Source organism: Micromonas commoda, chromosome 5 (assembly GCF_000090985.2).
Source record: "Micromonas commoda chromosome 5, complete sequence".
In the NCBI taxonomy this organism is placed as follows: domain Eukaryota; kingdom Viridiplantae; phylum Chlorophyta; class Mamiellophyceae; order Mamiellales; family Mamiellaceae; genus Micromonas; species Micromonas commoda.
The window spans coordinates 58170-72592 of record NC_013042.1 but is presented as its reverse complement, the minus strand read 5'-3'; the positions used below and the strand labels follow the sequence as shown (position 1 = coordinate 72592).

General features: G+C 65.3%; 8 protein-coding genes across 8 annotated transcripts; 5 read left to right on the top strand and 3 right to left on the bottom strand.

Annotated features, from left to right (window-relative positions):
• Window positions 1-562: 562 nt before the first annotated feature.
• Window positions 563-1779, top strand: MICPUN_108204 (predicted protein; the record flags this gene model as incomplete). The annotated part of the gene is made up of 1 exon (XM_002502319.1): window positions 563-1779. A coding segment is annotated over exon 1 (1112 nt), but the record flags the coding sequence as incomplete, so codon positions are not given.
• A 363-nt stretch (window positions 1780-2142) lies between these two features.
• Window positions 2143-2902, top strand: MICPUN_76020 (predicted protein; the record flags this gene model as incomplete). Its single annotated transcript, XM_002502318.1, has 2 exons — window positions 2143-2573; window positions 2682-2902. Coding segments are annotated over 2 exons (652 nt in total), but the record flags the coding sequence as incomplete, so codon positions are not given.
• A 271-nt stretch (window positions 2903-3173) lies between these two features.
• Window positions 3174-4505, bottom strand: MICPUN_81588 (predicted protein; the record flags this gene model as incomplete). The annotated part of the gene is made up of 2 exons (XM_002501948.1): window positions 3174-3692; window positions 3741-4505. The coding sequence occupies 2 exons, from the start codon at window positions 4503-4505 to the stop codon at window positions 3174-3176; spliced, it is 1284 nt and encodes a 427-aa protein (XP_002501994.1).
• A 2239-nt stretch (window positions 4506-6744) lies between these two features.
• On the top strand, window positions 6745-7394 carry MICPUN_58300 (predicted protein; the record flags this gene model as incomplete). Its single annotated transcript, XM_002502317.1, has 2 exons — window positions 6745-6967; window positions 7126-7394. The coding sequence occupies 2 exons, from the start codon at window positions 6745-6747 to the stop codon at window positions 7392-7394; spliced, it is 492 nt and encodes a 163-aa protein (XP_002502363.1).
• A 54-nt stretch (window positions 7395-7448) lies between these two features.
• On the bottom strand, window positions 7449-8315 carry MICPUN_100333 (predicted protein; the record flags this gene model as incomplete). Its single annotated transcript, XM_002501947.1, has 1 exon — window positions 7449-8315. One exon carries the CDS (start codon window positions 8313-8315, stop codon window positions 7449-7451), a length of 867 nt encoding a protein of 288 aa, XP_002501993.1.
• A 188-nt stretch (window positions 8316-8503) lies between these two features.
• MICPUN_108203 (predicted protein) lies at window positions 8504-9252 on the top strand. Its single transcript, XM_002502316.1, has one exon. The coding sequence runs from the start codon at window positions 8634-8636 to the stop codon at window positions 9201-9203; it is 570 nt and encodes a 189-aa protein (XP_002502362.1). The 5' UTR covers window positions 8504-8633; the 3' UTR covers window positions 9204-9252.
• Window positions 9231-12705, bottom strand: MICPUN_105533 (predicted protein; the record flags this gene model as incomplete). The annotated part of the gene is made up of 2 exons (XM_002501946.1): window positions 9231-10556; window positions 10837-12705. The coding sequence occupies 2 exons, from the start codon at window positions 12703-12705 to the stop codon at window positions 9297-9299; spliced, it is 3129 nt and encodes a 1042-aa protein (XP_002501992.1). The 3' UTR covers window positions 9231-9296.
• Window positions 12706-13086: 381 nt separating this feature from the next.
• Window positions 13087-14423, top strand: MICPUN_105532 (predicted protein). Its single transcript, XM_002502315.1, has 2 exons — window positions 13087-13564; window positions 13720-14423. Exons 1-2 carry the CDS (start codon window positions 13190-13192, stop codon window positions 14353-14355), a joined length of 1011 nt encoding a protein of 336 aa, XP_002502361.1. The 5' UTR covers window positions 13087-13189; the 3' UTR covers window positions 14356-14423.

The window sequence follows — 14423 nt, the reverse complement described above, 5'->3', positions numbered from 1 at the left end:
ACAATCGAAAAGGCAACGTATGGGTTTCTGGTTACGCTTTGTCATTTAGAAATTGTTGAATTGGTGATGTTTGCTTGTATGTGCGATCCCAACGAGTGTTTGCCTTTAGGAGAAGATTGGAAAAATCGTTGTTTGCCAGCTCATCACGCACGGTGTGATCTCCGGGATACGGTTGCAGTTCGACACACGACGGGGGAGGCCGGGAGCGAGCGGATGCTTGCTTCGGCCTCGCGATCGAGGCCGGGCCCTCGGGCTCGGGCTCGAGCGGGATTCCGATCCTCCAAGGCGGGCGCGGCGCGGACGCTCGTCAAACGCGACGCGAGTTCCGCCGATCGTAACGACAACGATATCGACGATGAGAACGAACACCACCCGACGATGCCGAGGACCACGCACGTCGTGTGCATGAGCTTCGACACCCTCGTGGACGCGACGGACGAGATGTGCCTGGTGGGTCACGAGGCTGCCCGAAGGTTCTGGCCGAAGAAGATCCCCGGCACACCCGCCGAGTACGCCGACGTCTTCCGAATGTTGATGCCGTGCCTCGAGGAGAGCTCATCGTTCGAGGGCGCGCTCATGGTTCGCGTCATGGCCGAGGAGAACATCGCCGAGCGCACGCGCTTCCGCCTCATGCTCAAGCGACGAAAGGCGGAGCGGCTCAAGGCGGAGGCGGCGGAGCGCGCCGCCATGGAGCGGGCGGTGACCGCGAAGCAGCGGGAGAGGTTCGAGCGCGATTCGATCCGCCGAGCCGCCGAGCTGGCTGCGCGACGCGAGGAGTACAAACGCGAGATGGACCGGATGACCGCGGGACGCACCACGCGTCCGCTGAACCTGAGGGAGGTGGTGGCGGCGTGGGACGAGATCAAGCTCCACGCGAGCATGAAGTTCGGGTGCGATTTGCAGACGGACGTCGGGTGGGAGGGTCTCACGGTGCAGCCCGCGGGGTTGCAGCGCGTGGTGAACGAGGTGCGGGAGGCGTTTGGGGACGGGACCGTGACGCTGTCCAGGGACGACACCGCGGACGACGACGAAGAGGACGACGAAGAGGAGGAGTTGGAGCGGGTCGGGGACGGGATGGAAGAGGCGCGTCACGACGGGGTCGGCGACGACGTTCACGACGACGAAGCCGACGACGACGGGTCCACCCCGAAGCGGCGCTGGCTCGCCAGTCACAGGCTCCACCACGGCGCGGCTGAGTTTCTGGAGGCGTGCGCGAACGAGGGGCACGAGGTGTTGGTGCTCGGGGGTCCGTACAGGAGCGCGGCGTGCGTCAGGACCGTGTTGACCCACCTCGGCGTGCGCGTCGATCAAACAGAAACAGGGTCGAACGACGAAGGGTCAAACACCCGGGCCGAGACGAACGCAAAGACGAACTCGACGAACGGTCCGTTGGTCGGGAGGGTTCGCGTCGTCGGCGCCGAGGAGGGCACCGCGCGCGGGCTCGTCGTCGGCGCGGTGATGCGCGAGCGGGAGATGCCGTGGCAGCGGTGGCACCTCATCGACTCCAGCCTGTCCGAGCTCGAGCGCGTGGCGCGTTCGGAGCTCACGGTTGGATTCAAAGCGCGATACGCGTCCTGGGTACCGGCGCTTCACAAGGACAAGGTTAGGGCGGAGCACGCGGCGGGGGTGGAGTTCATCGACTACGACGGGTTGTTCGGGATCGTGGGGTTGGAGACGCCGTCGTCGGTGCTGGACAGTAGGTGATGTCGTAGTCGCGTAGTCACGAAGGGCCAAAGCCGCCCCGCCGCTTCGTTCATCGATGGTGTACCCTCATACCTCATAAAAGTGACAACACGCAGGTCTGCGCCGAAACAGGACGATACGAAGCGGCCGACCTGGGACTAGGAACTGACTACCTAGTCCATAGCGACGGCTGCTTACCGAGAGGTAACTCTAGGAACAACCGGGCCGAGTCTACGGGTCTCGATTTGTATGGACTATAAAAAAACTCGTATCGGGCTCAAACCTCCTCGCGCGAAGATGGGCTACGGGGGCGGAGGCGGCATGCGTCCGTTCCTTTTCGGCGCCGCGGGAGGCGCGGCCCTCGGCGGCGGCGTGGTGTACGCGTACCTCCGGCGCAGGGACGAATCGCCCGTCTCCAAGCCCGCGACGATGGATCATCGGGCGGACGCGCACCCCGCGATGCGTTTGGGTTGGCCGACGGGCACCGAGGACGTGCTCAGGGTGAGGAGCGGTTTCGTCGCGTCCTTCGACGCGCGAACCCGGAACCCGAGGTGGGTCCTGGAGGTCATCAACCCGCGCACCATGTCGGGGCCGGGCAACAGGCGACGCTCGGAGTTCGTGGAGGATGCGGAGACGCCGGAGCGATTTCGCGCCAAGCTCGCCGACTACAGGGGAACGGGGTACGACAGGGGCCACCTCGCCGCGGCCGCGGGGCATAAAGACAGTCAGCGCGCCATGGACGAGACGTTCGAGCTCATCAACATCTCCCCGCAGGTGGGCGACGGGTTCAACCGAGACTACTGGGCCAGGCTCGAGAGGTTCACGCGCGAGCTGTCGGGGAGGAGCGGCGGGGACGTGCTCGTCGCGACGGGGCCCCTGTTTCTCCCGACGTTGGCGCGCGGCGCGGGGGAGAAGAGGGCCCGCGAGCTGGAGGCGTCGACGGCGGCGGACGCCGGCGGAGGTGCGCTGACCACGGTGCCCGCGGAGGACATCTCGAGGCCCACCACGCGTTGGCGAATGGACTACAACCTACTGGGAGAGGCTCCCGAGCTCGTCGGAGTACCGACGCACTTCTTCAAGGTTATACTGGCCACCTCGCCGGAGACGAAGGCGGTCGCGGCGGCGGCGTTCGTCCTGCCCAATGCGCCCATACCCGCCGACACGCCGCTCGAGAAGTTCGCCGTGCCCCTGGAAAGATTGGAGGCGGCGTCCGGCTTGAGTTTTTTTCGAAACGGCGCCCTGGGCGGGGCGAGGCGGGGGGAGTTTGAAAGGGAGGAGGCCGACTTTCTCGGTCGCAGGGCGCTCGCGTCGGGGGACGGGGACGGGGACGAGACCGCGAAGGTTGGAAAGAGGCTGGCGAGGACGACGCACGTGTGCAAGGTGACACACTGCGTGTTGCCGAGAGACGAGTACGCAAAGGGCGGGAGCAAACACGGCTCGCAAAAGCGTCTCACGTGATAAATGTTATTCCATACGACTGGTTGATACCATCACCTCCACCTCTTCTCCATGTCCTTCTTGTACGCCAGACCCTGCGTGACGAACGCCCCGGCTGCCAGCGCCACCATCGTCACCACCAGGAGCAGGTAAGAGAATTCCTCGTCGAGCATGTCGTAGCTCCGGCTGGGATGGAGCCTGGTGAAGAAAAAGTCCAGGCCGTGCGCCACGAACAGCACCGTGGACTCCAGCGACGCGGGGGAGGTGACGATGCCCTGGAGCTTGGCCACCTGGTGCCTGGTGGTGACCCACGACTGGGGAAACACCGGCAGCACCTCGGTGTACGGGATCAGGCCTTCCTCCTTGTCGTCCTTCGTGGGCTTGGTCGGCCTCCGCGGGTCGAGCCATCGCTTGTCCAACGCCACCACCTGGTCCGTCGCCGTTCCCATGAGAACCTGGTGTCCCGTCACCCCTTGCGCGCTGTAAGTCGTGGCCATCATCGTCGCCGCGGGCCGGACGTAGTAGCTCTGGCCCATGATGCGCAGCGGCGGCGGCGCCAGTGAGCTCACCGTCTCCGTCTCGTTATCGCCAACCAGCGACGACCACATGAGCTCGCCCACCGCCGCGCCCTTCCTGTGTTCAGCGTCGTCGAACATCTCGAGCACGCTCATCGCGTACCGCCCAGCCTTGGTGTTGAAGTAGTGGTACGTCACCCAGTTCTCGCACACGACGGCGTGCACCGGTCCCCGCGCGTCCGCGTGTCGAACCCTGTAGAGCACTCGACCGGTGGCGGCGTCGATGAGGTGCGCCGAGACGGAGGATTGGCCCGCGGGTGCATCCTTGGGGGCGGTGGCGACGAAGACGACGTTGGGGGAGAGGTACTTGAAGAGCGTGGACCGGTCGCCGAGGACGCGGGTCCAGCTGTGGACGATCTCGTCGGCGGGCTTGGCGGCGTATCCCACGATTTGTCCAACCTCGGGCGGGAACCTTTGCGACCACGTCTGCGTCGTGCGGTAGGACGCGGGAGCTTCGCCGGTGGCTTTGTCCAACGACGCGGGCAGCAGGCCGTACCCGCGGAGCTCGTTCCTCTCCTGGTCCACGGTGTAGTACGAGATCCTGGCCCGGTCGGCGTACGCGGCGTCTCGAGCCTCGGAGGTCGCCGGGAACACGTGCGCCGCGGAGCCCGCGGCGTCCACCAAAAGAGCCGCCGACGCATCGTGCGCGTGTTCCGCGTGTTCGTGTGAAGCACCCGTGTGCAGCGGGAGGACGTGCGCCGCCTTGAAGGGGAGGACGACGTCGGACTCGATCTCCCCGGTGTAGAGGTCGACGACGACGGCGCGGGTCTTGGTACCCCCGGATGCGTCCGCGTCAGACGCGGTGCCCATGACGAGCGCGTGCTCGCCGTCCCTGGACTCGTCCCAGGAGGGCCTCCAACGGTACACCGCGGCGTACGTGTACGCGCTCGCGGGCTCACCCTGCGCGTCGACGCCGCCGCCGAGGAAGTTGCGCCAGAGCACGCGGCCGTCGCCGTTGTGCAGCGACGTCAGCGCGCCGGCGGGGGAGAGCGCGACGATCTGCCTGCGGAAGCCGTTGGCGTCTCGCGTGGGGAGGAGCTTTGCGCCGCGGCCGCGTCTGAGCCCGGTGAGCTCCGCCATCTCGTCCGCCGTGGCGCGCTTGATCCTGGCCTTGACCGCGAGCACCTGCGTTCGGAGGCTCTCCTGGAACGAGGGCCGCACGCGTAAATCGTCAGCCTTGGCGGCGGCGGCGGTTTTCGGCGGGGGCAGGCGCGCAAACATCACCTCGTCCGCGAGCGCCAAAGACTCCTCGCGGCTCCACAGCATCTTACCGCCCTCGCCGAGGAGCGAGAGCCTCGCGTCCGCCGAGACGACCAGGGGCCGGTACGCGACGACGTCCGCGCCGTCCCTCTTGACCGAGTAGGCGTTTATCCACGCCCTCTTCGCGACGCCCCTGTCGGACGGGGCGAATCCCTCCACGGGCTTCCCGACGCGGACCGCCTCGAGCGCACCGTCGGGGTCGAGGCTCAGGATCTCCACGACGGCGACGCCCGCGCCGACGTCGGTGGTGACGGCGCCCACGCCGACGCCCTCGTCCTTTGACGAAAACGCCGACGACGTCGCCGCCGAGCACTCGCGTCCACCCGGCGCGAGGGGCCAGGTCCTGACGTACTCCAGCTTACCGTCGCTCTTAGACGCGCGCGCGAGGGCGCAGCCGGTGGAGCCCACGAGGACGCACGCGCCGGAGCCGGCGGCGGCCGCGTCCGACGACGCGTCCGAGCCCCTCACGGGCCTCGCTCGGACGATGGAGCCGATCCCATCCGGGACGGGCGCGAAAGAGACGGCGCCGCGCGTCTTACCCGAGAGAAGCTTGGCGACGTCCACGGCGTACGTCTTGGCGCCGTCCGCGGTGACGCCGGAGGCGAAGACGTTCCCGTCGGCGCCGACCGCGAGGGTGGTTCCCCGCGGGCATCCGCTCAGGCCGACGGCGCCCGAGCCGGATGCGATCGCCTTGCGGGTCACCTCGCCAGTCTTGGGGTCCATCTCGATCGCCGCGGGTGCGCCGTCGTCCTCGGTGACGCCGAAGGCGATGAACTTACCGGTGCTGGGGTCCGCGGTCACCCTGTGCAGGCGAACGGTCTCGTCAAAGGCGGCGGCGGCTTCCACGGACCACGCGGCGACGCCCTCGGCGAGGGATCTGAGCGCGACGTCGCCCCGGCTGAGCGTGAGCAGGTCCTCGTCGCCGTCGCCGTCGACGTCGGCGCCCAGGGGAAGGACGTCCACGCCGCGGTCTTTGTCCCGCTCAGCCTTGGCGTCGGCGGACGGTGCCGCGGCGGTGTAGGTGACCAGCTCCCAGAGCAGCGATCCGTCGCGCATGGACCACGACCTCAGGTACTTGCCCCCGCTGGAGACGGTGAGCAGCTGCCTGCCCGCGATGAGCAGGCGGTCCACGACGTCGCCGTCCTCGAGGACATGGCGCCAGACTGCGATGAAGGGGGTGCGGGGGGGATCGGAACGGTGAGCGCGGGCGATCGCGGGGCGAATTCCGACGTCGCGGTTCGAAAGCGGGGTTTTTCCAGCGGGGGCCTAGGGATCGGATCAAAATCTCCGGGGAGATCGCGGATCTCGGGCGGGGCGATGGGCGGCGATCTGGACGCGCACCGAGGTTGCCGGTCTTGAACTCAATCGCGCCGATGGCGCCCTGCTCCGTGGAGACGAACGCGCGCATGTTCTGCTTGGACCCGGCGAACGCGGCCTGCGTCACCTCGCCGAGGAAGGACTTGTGCCAGTCGTAGGCTCCCGCCTGATCCTCGTGCATAGAGTACGCGGGCGCGACGCCCGCGAGCGCGAGCATCGCCAGCAGGCACCAGACGAGCGACGTGCGCGCACCCATGCGGATTGATGCGGAACGCGCCGTCATCGTTTCGGACGAAGCGGGTGCGGCGGACGCGCGCCAGATAGTGGATCGGACCCCCCAATCAACGCATCGGGGACACGCGCAGATCGACGACGCATCAATTTCCCAGTCATCAGCTCCGCCACCGCCGCCCGGCGAGAGCGCACAGGCGGGACGCGCACCACAAACTCCGAGCGCCCCCGGACGAACGCGATGAGTGGCCCGGGACTGTTCGAACCCGGCGAGGAATACGTGCCGGCCGGGATCAAACCCGTGGTGGACGAGGCGACGCTCCCGACGGCGCCGGCGGCGGGCGGCGAGGAGCTCTGGCTCATCCAGATTCCCGCCGACGCGGACCCGGCGGACCTCGACGGCCTCAGGTTCAGGATTAGCGACGAGGGAAACGGACCGGAGATATCGCAGTTTAAGGCGGGAGGTGAGTCGTTCATCGCTTTTGAACCGCCGTCCGCGCCCCATCCGCGCCCACGCCGCCCACCGCCGAACCGCCCTACTCAACAACCCTCGCCGCCCGCTGCGCTTTTTGCCCATTTTCCGCTGACGAACCCGATCCCCTCCCTCTGACCGGACGTGCAGGGAAGAAATGGCGGTTGAAGGAGGACGATGCGATCACGGCCAGTACTATGTTCGTGCTGCCGTCGAAGAAGGCTGGAGGAAGGCAGGAGTTCGGCGGGCCAAGGAGAATCACGAGGAGGATCACCATGAACAGGCGAAACATCGGGATCGAGGATGCGGCGGCAAACGAGGAGGGCGCCAAGACCCCGGGGGAGAAGAAGGAGAAAAAACGGAAGAAGGATAAGGACGACAAGGGGGACAAGAAGTCCTCGAAGAAGTCCAAGAAGTAGGCACTTGTGATTGGTACTCATAGATACACACGACACGGTCTCGTTCGGTTGGTCTCACGCAGACGCCTCCGCCAACTTGGCGGCTGCGAGTTCCTTGCCCAACTCCTTGTTCAGCTCCTCGTTGGACATCACGAACATCTGCGCCTGATCGAACATCTTCTTATTCTCGGCCCACTGCACGCGAGCGCTCCTCTCGAGGTACTTCAACGCGTCCGCGTCCCAAATTTTGTTGTAAATCTCATAGTCGTACTCGTCGGCGGCCCAAGGCTCAACCTTCGTCGGCGAGATGACCGACATGACGTACTTGCACCCGGTGTAAAACTTGATGGCGCCCTCGTTCGCCTTCTGCACGGTGAGCATCACGCCGGACACGCTCGCCTTCTTCGCGAGCGCCTCGCAGAGCATCATGAGGTACCGCCCCAGCCCCTTGCGGGTCGCCTTCGCGTCCAGCTGCAGCTCGTACACGTACATCACCGCGACGTCCTCCTCGATGACGAAGCGGTAGTGGACGAAGCCGAGGGGTTCGCCGGGGGCTGCCGGTCCGTTGGGATCCGCGTTCTCCGGGTCAGCGGCCGGTGCGCTTCGAACGATGATGTATCGAGCGTCGTCGTCGACCATCTCGTTCTTCTTGTCCTTGCCCTCGCGTGCCTTCCAGACCTCCTCGCCGAACACCGGGCGCATGTTGCCCTCGAGGAGCTTCCATATCCACTTCTTGTCGTCTGCGCTGAGCTGCTTTACCGTGGACGGGGCCGCGACGGCGTCGATGCCGTTCTTGGAGAAGGGCCTGGCGAGGAACGGCGCGAGCGCGGTGGCGGGGTCGACATCGTACGCAGCCTTGACGGTGGCCTCGAGCTTCTTCTGGTGCTCGGCGGCGGCCTTCTTGGCGGCCTTCTTGGCGTCGCTCTTGACGGTCTTGGCCATCGTTGCACGAAGGTGGGGCGGTGGCGTTTGACGCCCCGTCGCGCGGAGCGCTGCCCCTAACAAGTTTAAATTCGTCCGTAAAAATCAACCAACCTCAGGTCAGCGGTCGGACACCTACCGTCTCCGGTCCCGCTGCGCAGCGTCACAGGCGCGATGCACGTCGCCACGCTCTCCAAAACCCACTCACTCGCATCCCCCACGCGTTCTTTGGACGTCGGGCGTGTTCATCGTCGAGTCACCGCCCCGGTGTCCGCCGCAGCGTCGTCTCAGACCGACGACAATGGAGTCTACTGGATAACGCAAAGGCTCGCTGGGGCGATGGTGGCGGGCGCGCTGACGCTGACCTCGTGCGGACCGGCTGCGGCGGAGGCTGGCCAGAAGCCTCCCCCCGTGATCGATATGCCCGGTGGGTGTACCCTCGAGGCTTTAGACCTGTTCAAGGACACGCGCGCCAAGTTCTCCCTGGAGGTGGGCACAGGGGCGTTGCCCGAAGCTGTGTTGGACCTCGGAGGATGTGACTACTCGGGACAGGACCTGTCGGGGAAGATTCTGAGCGGGGTGATAGCCACCGGCGCCAACTTCTCCAACGCCACGCTCGTCGGCGCGGAGATGAGCAGGGCGAAGGGGCAGGACGCGATCTTTACCGGTGCCGACATGAGGAGCGTCAACGCTTACGAGGTGAACTTCGGCGGGTCTGATTTGACGAACGTCGATTTCGACAACGCCATACTCACCAATGCTCGATTCGGTAAGGGGAAGGGCGGGGAGTGGGCAAAGTTGGGGGGGGCAAACTGGGAAGGCGCGCTGCTGAGCAGCTCGGACGCGCAGAGGGTGTGCGAGAACCCGACGGTGGATGATTACGGGAAGGCGATTCTCGGATGCAAGTGAGATTAGATTATGCGCATCGGCGCCGTTGATGAACGAGAGTTGAATTGTTAAAAGCAAAAGCGTGCGCGGGCGTTGGAGTTTCGATGACCGCGATCACATGACGGAGGTGACCTTGAAGTCGAGGTCGGGTCTCTCCTTCATCGCCGCCTTGGCCGCGTCCGGCGACACCACGGCGCACACCCTCGCCTCCGGAGCCCTGGTCGCCTCGAGCACCTCGCCAAACTTCTTGAAATCCTTCTCCGTCGTCGCCAGCACCTCCTCCCTGCGTTGCTGTCTCTCCTCGTCCTTAACCTTGAGCAGATGGCGCATGAGCGCGGTGTAGCCCTTTGCATCGGGGAGCTGGTACGAGTCCAGGTCGCCCATGGTGCCGACGATCGCCTTGGTCAGCTCATCCTTGTCGAGCGAGATGTCCTTCAAAAACTCCACCGTTCCGTCGTAGTTGGCGATGGTCTTCAGGAGGTTGGGATCGCGGTAGGACAGGTAGCTGAACATGCCGCTGTGGCTGTCAAAGTCGGAGAACCCTCCGTAGGCACCCCCGGACACGCGCACGCGGTCCCAGAGCCAGGTGGTGCCGAGGAGCTTGTTGATGACGTACGCAGAGCCGTGGAGCTCGTACCCCGATTTGTACAGGTTAGCGCCTTTGCCCACGTAGTTGACCTGGGTGGGGACGGTGATGAGCTCGTTGACGGGCGGGAGGACGAGGTCCTTGCTCCACGCCTCGGTGGCGGCGCCGGTACCCTCCGCCGGGAGCGCGTCGAGGAACGACTGCACCGCCCCGGCGGTGGCATCCAACGTCTTCGCGTCCGCGGTGAGGTTCGTGACAGATCCGGCGCGGGACACCACGGCGGCGCGGATCTTCTCGAGGTCGGCGACGACGCCGTCCCAGTCGGTGTCGATCCTCTTCGCGAGGGTTTTGAGGTATTCGAGCTGCGCGAGGCCGCCGAGCTGCTCGCCGACGTACCCGGCGACGGAGTCCATGGCGTCGAGCCTGCCAGCCGCGACGGAGTGGCCGCCAGACTGGACCCGCGACTCCATCGACGCGCGGGACTCGAGCACGAGCTGCTTGAAGATCTCCTTGTCGTCGAGCTTGGCCTGCAGCATCATCTCGGCCATGAGGTCGTGGAGCTGGCCGGCCTGGGCGCTGGTGGACTTGCCCCGGAGCACGAGGTAGGCGGAGACGTCGTCAGAGCCGCGGATGGAGGAGGTGAACGGGGAGAGGGAGAAACCGCCGGTGGTGGCGCCCATGAGCTGGTCAAAGTCGACGAAGGATCGCTTGGAGGTACCCATGCGCTGCATGGCGCGGCACCACAGGGGCACGAGGGGCATCAGGTCCATGGGGACGGCGTGAAGATCCTACGAAAAGGAAACAAGGAGAGAGGGCGGTGAGTCGGAAAGTCGTCGGCGTAGGCGGGGAATTTGGCACCGCAGCGAAACGGGCGCAGGGTGAGAAGAGCCCCGCGCGCCGCATTATAGCGATACCTCTGTTTCATCTCGCACCATCAATGTGCCCAAGGACGATGGCCCACTTTTCAGTGAAGCGCGCGCTCGGGCGTGGTATTAGGTGCAAAAACGGGTTCGAGAAAAATACGTTCATCATTCTGGCTTTTGGGTGGGTTACGGTAAATCCACTCACCATGAGGTGCTCGGCGTAGAGGATGTCGTTGGTGAAGATATCGTGGGTGAGCATGGTGGTGGCACCGACGGTGGACACGTCCGTGGGGATGGACTTGGCCTCCTTGGGGATATCGGTGATGTCGAGCGCGGGGATGCACGCGAGCGCCTCGGGGGAATCCGGGGTCTCTTGGAGTCTCTTGAGCTCCTCCGTGTCGGCGACAACCTTCTCGATCTCCTCGGGGGAGAGACCCGCGCGGTAGGCGGCAACCTTGGCCTTCTCCTCGTCGTCCTGCACCTTACCGAGCTCCTTGTCGGGGTTGAGCTCGATGGTCACCTTGTGGGTGTTGTCGATGAGCATCTTCTTGATGAGCGGCGTGAAGACATCTTCCTTGGCCATCCTCGCCTTGAGCTTGGCCAAAGGCTCCTCGAACCTGAGAATCTCCACGGGATCGCCCTCGTACAACCACGCGGAGAGCGAGCGGAGCATGAGGGAGAGGCCGCGAGGGAAGCGACCGGTGTTGTTCTCGCGCATGGCAAACTCGATGGAGTTGACGGACGAGTCGATGGCCGCCTGGGTGAACCCCTCCTCGGCAATCTTGGCGATCGTCTCGGTGATGAGCGACTCAACCTTGGGAATGTCCTCCTTGGCCACGCCCTTGAGGCCGATCGCGAACGTGGGCTGCCTGAGCTCGTCCTCGAGGCCGTAACCCACGATGGCCTCGCCGAGGCCGGACTCCTCGAGCGCCATCCTGAGCGGCGCCGCGGGTGAGCCGAGGAGGAGGTTATCGAGGAACCCGACCGCGAGCGCCGTCTCGGTGTCGAAAGGTCCGTCGTTGAGCAGCCAGTTGACCTGCACGAAGGACTTGTCCGCCTCTTCGCCCTCGCCCGCGACGTACGACGCCACGACCCTCTTGGGCTCGGTGAAGTACTTCTGGGTGGCGATGGTGGAGTCAATCTCCTTCCTGTCAAACTCGGACAGGAACGAGTCGAGGATCTTGAGTCGCTCCTCCACGTCGTCGTCGCCGTAGAACCACATCCTGGAGTTGGAGGGGTGGTAGAACTTGCCGTGAAAGTCCCTGAACTCCGCGAACGTGAGCTGGGGGATCACGGTGGGATCGCCGCCCGAGTCCACCCCGTAGGTGTTATCCGGGAAGAGCGCCTGCTGCGCCTCCCTCGCCAGGACGGAATCCGGGGAGGAGTACACCCCCTTCATCTCGTTGTACACGACGCCCTTGAACGTCATCTCCTGGTCCGGTGAATCCAGCTCGTAGTGCCACCCCTCTTGCTGGAACGTCTTCTCGTTGTCGACGCACCGCGGGTGGAACACCGCGTCGAGGTAGACGTCCACGAGGTTGCGAAAGTCCTGGAGGTTGCACGACGCGACGGGGTAGCAGGTGCGATCGGGGTAGGTCATGGCGTTGAGGAAGGTGTTCAGGGAGCCCTTGATGAGCTCCACGAAGGGCTCCTTGATGGGGTACTTGCGCGAGCCGCACAGCACGGAGTGCTCGAGGATGTGGGGAATCCCGGTGGAGTTGGCGGGGGGCGTGCGGAGGGTGACGCCGAAGCACTTGTTCTCGTCGTCGTTGCTCAGGCTCATGACCTCGGCGCCCGTCTTGGCGTGGCGGAAGAAGAACACCTTGGAGTCGTACTCGGCGACGTAGTCCTCGCGGACGAGCTCGAAGCCGTGCAGGTTCGCGGGGGGCTTGAGCTCGGTGGGGTTGACGGGGGCCTCCACAGCCTTGCAGTACACCGAGCGCCTGGCGCCGAGGGAGGGCGCGAAGCCGCGGGAGGGACCGGCCCTGACCGCGGCCCTGACCCCGCGCGAGGCGGATCGCGCGGCCACGGGGGCGAGCGCGCGGGTCGTCGTCATCATCATGCCGGAAGCCATCTCGCGGGCAGCGACTGGGTTAACGTTCGCGCGAGTGGTTAACGAGGCGACGGCGTCGGCGAGCCTGCGTCTGAGCGCCGTGGTGACGACGTAGACCTTAAGAGTAACGGGTGGGATGCGACGTGCCGCTCCTGCCCTCGTTCGCTGTACGTCCGGCGCGTTGTGGTGCCGACGCGGTGTGGGGTGGCGCCGATCGAAAGATCGCCAAATAATGACTGCGTGGCACCAGCAGGGCTTGTCTGCGGCCGAAGCCGTCGAGCCACAAAATCGCGAAAAGCAGACTGCTTGCGTGTGCCGAAATTTCAACCAATCACAGCGCTGGACGAACTTTCGTTAAGATCGGGAACCTCCAACCTACGCCACCTCAAATCGTCGGACCTCGTCAGCGACACAAACGACCGAGCGGCTCGCAGGTACTCCCGCGCGACGCCCACACCGCCCCCCGGGTCACGTCCATCTTGTCCCAGTAGCGAACGCCCAAATCATGGCGTCCACGACCGTCGTCGCCGTCGTCGCGCGCGCCGTCGTCTCGGCCAAATCCTCCAGCCAGAGGGGTCTCGGTTCCGCCACCAGGGTCCGCGGCGTCGCCGTGCCCAAGACCAGCGCCAGGCTCTCCACCCGGCGTTCCGCCGCACGCGGTGCCCTCAAGGTGTCCGCGAACGGTCTGCCCCCCAACCTGGCGGGCATGATGGGCAACATGGACCCCGAGAAGATGAAGGAGATCCAGGAGGCTTACGCCAAGGCGATGAAGGATCCCGAGACGGCGAAGAAGGTGAACGCGCAGATGGCGCAGATGCAGGGTATGATGAACAACCCCATGGTGCAGAAGCAGATGCAGGCCATGAATAACATGATCTCGGTGCGTGTCTCATTCGCCTTTTCGTTCAGTGGTACCCGCCCGAACCCCCATCCTCGGAGCTCCGAGTGGATAATCCCTAAACCCTCCCTTTGAGGAGTCCCGAGAGGAGCGCCGTCGCTGACCGTTCCTCCCCCTTTCCCGTCCGGTACATCCAGAACCCCGACATGCAGCGCAGGATCGCGGCGCTCAAGGACGACCCCGACTTCCAGGACTTCTTCAACGACGTCCAGAAGAACGGCCCGTCCGCCATGATGAAGTACTCCAACGACGCCGCGTTTCTCAAGAAGCTCAACGACAAGCTCGGCGGCGAGGATGCCATCCGCGCGGCTGTCGGCGGGTCCATCCCCGGCGAGCCCGCCGCCGCGCCCGCCGCCGCCGCCGCGCCCACGCCCGAGGTCGAGACCCTGCACGACGCGGCGAGGTACGGTGACGTGGAGGCTGTGGAGGACTTCATCGCGATTGGCAAGGATGTCAACGCGCGGGACTCGAGCCAGCGCACTCCGCTCCACTACGCCATCGCGTTCGGCAAGGGCGACGCGGGCGAGGAGATCTTCAACCAGCTGATCGAGGCGGACAGTGACCTGACCGCGGTGGACGAGAAGAAGAACACCCCGCTCCACTACGCGTGCGGCTACGGGAAGACCTTCGCCGTCAGGGCGCTCCTGGAGAAGGGCTGCGACATCACCGCGCAGAACGGCACCGGCAAGACCCCAATCGACCTGGTGAAGCTCGAGGCGAAGAACCCCATCAACGAGGAGACGGACCTGATCGAGAAGCTCACCCCGGCGTGAGTGAGGGAAGGAGGCGTATTATGAGCGCATAGCATCAAACTTGTGTATACATCCATCACATCCGTGTC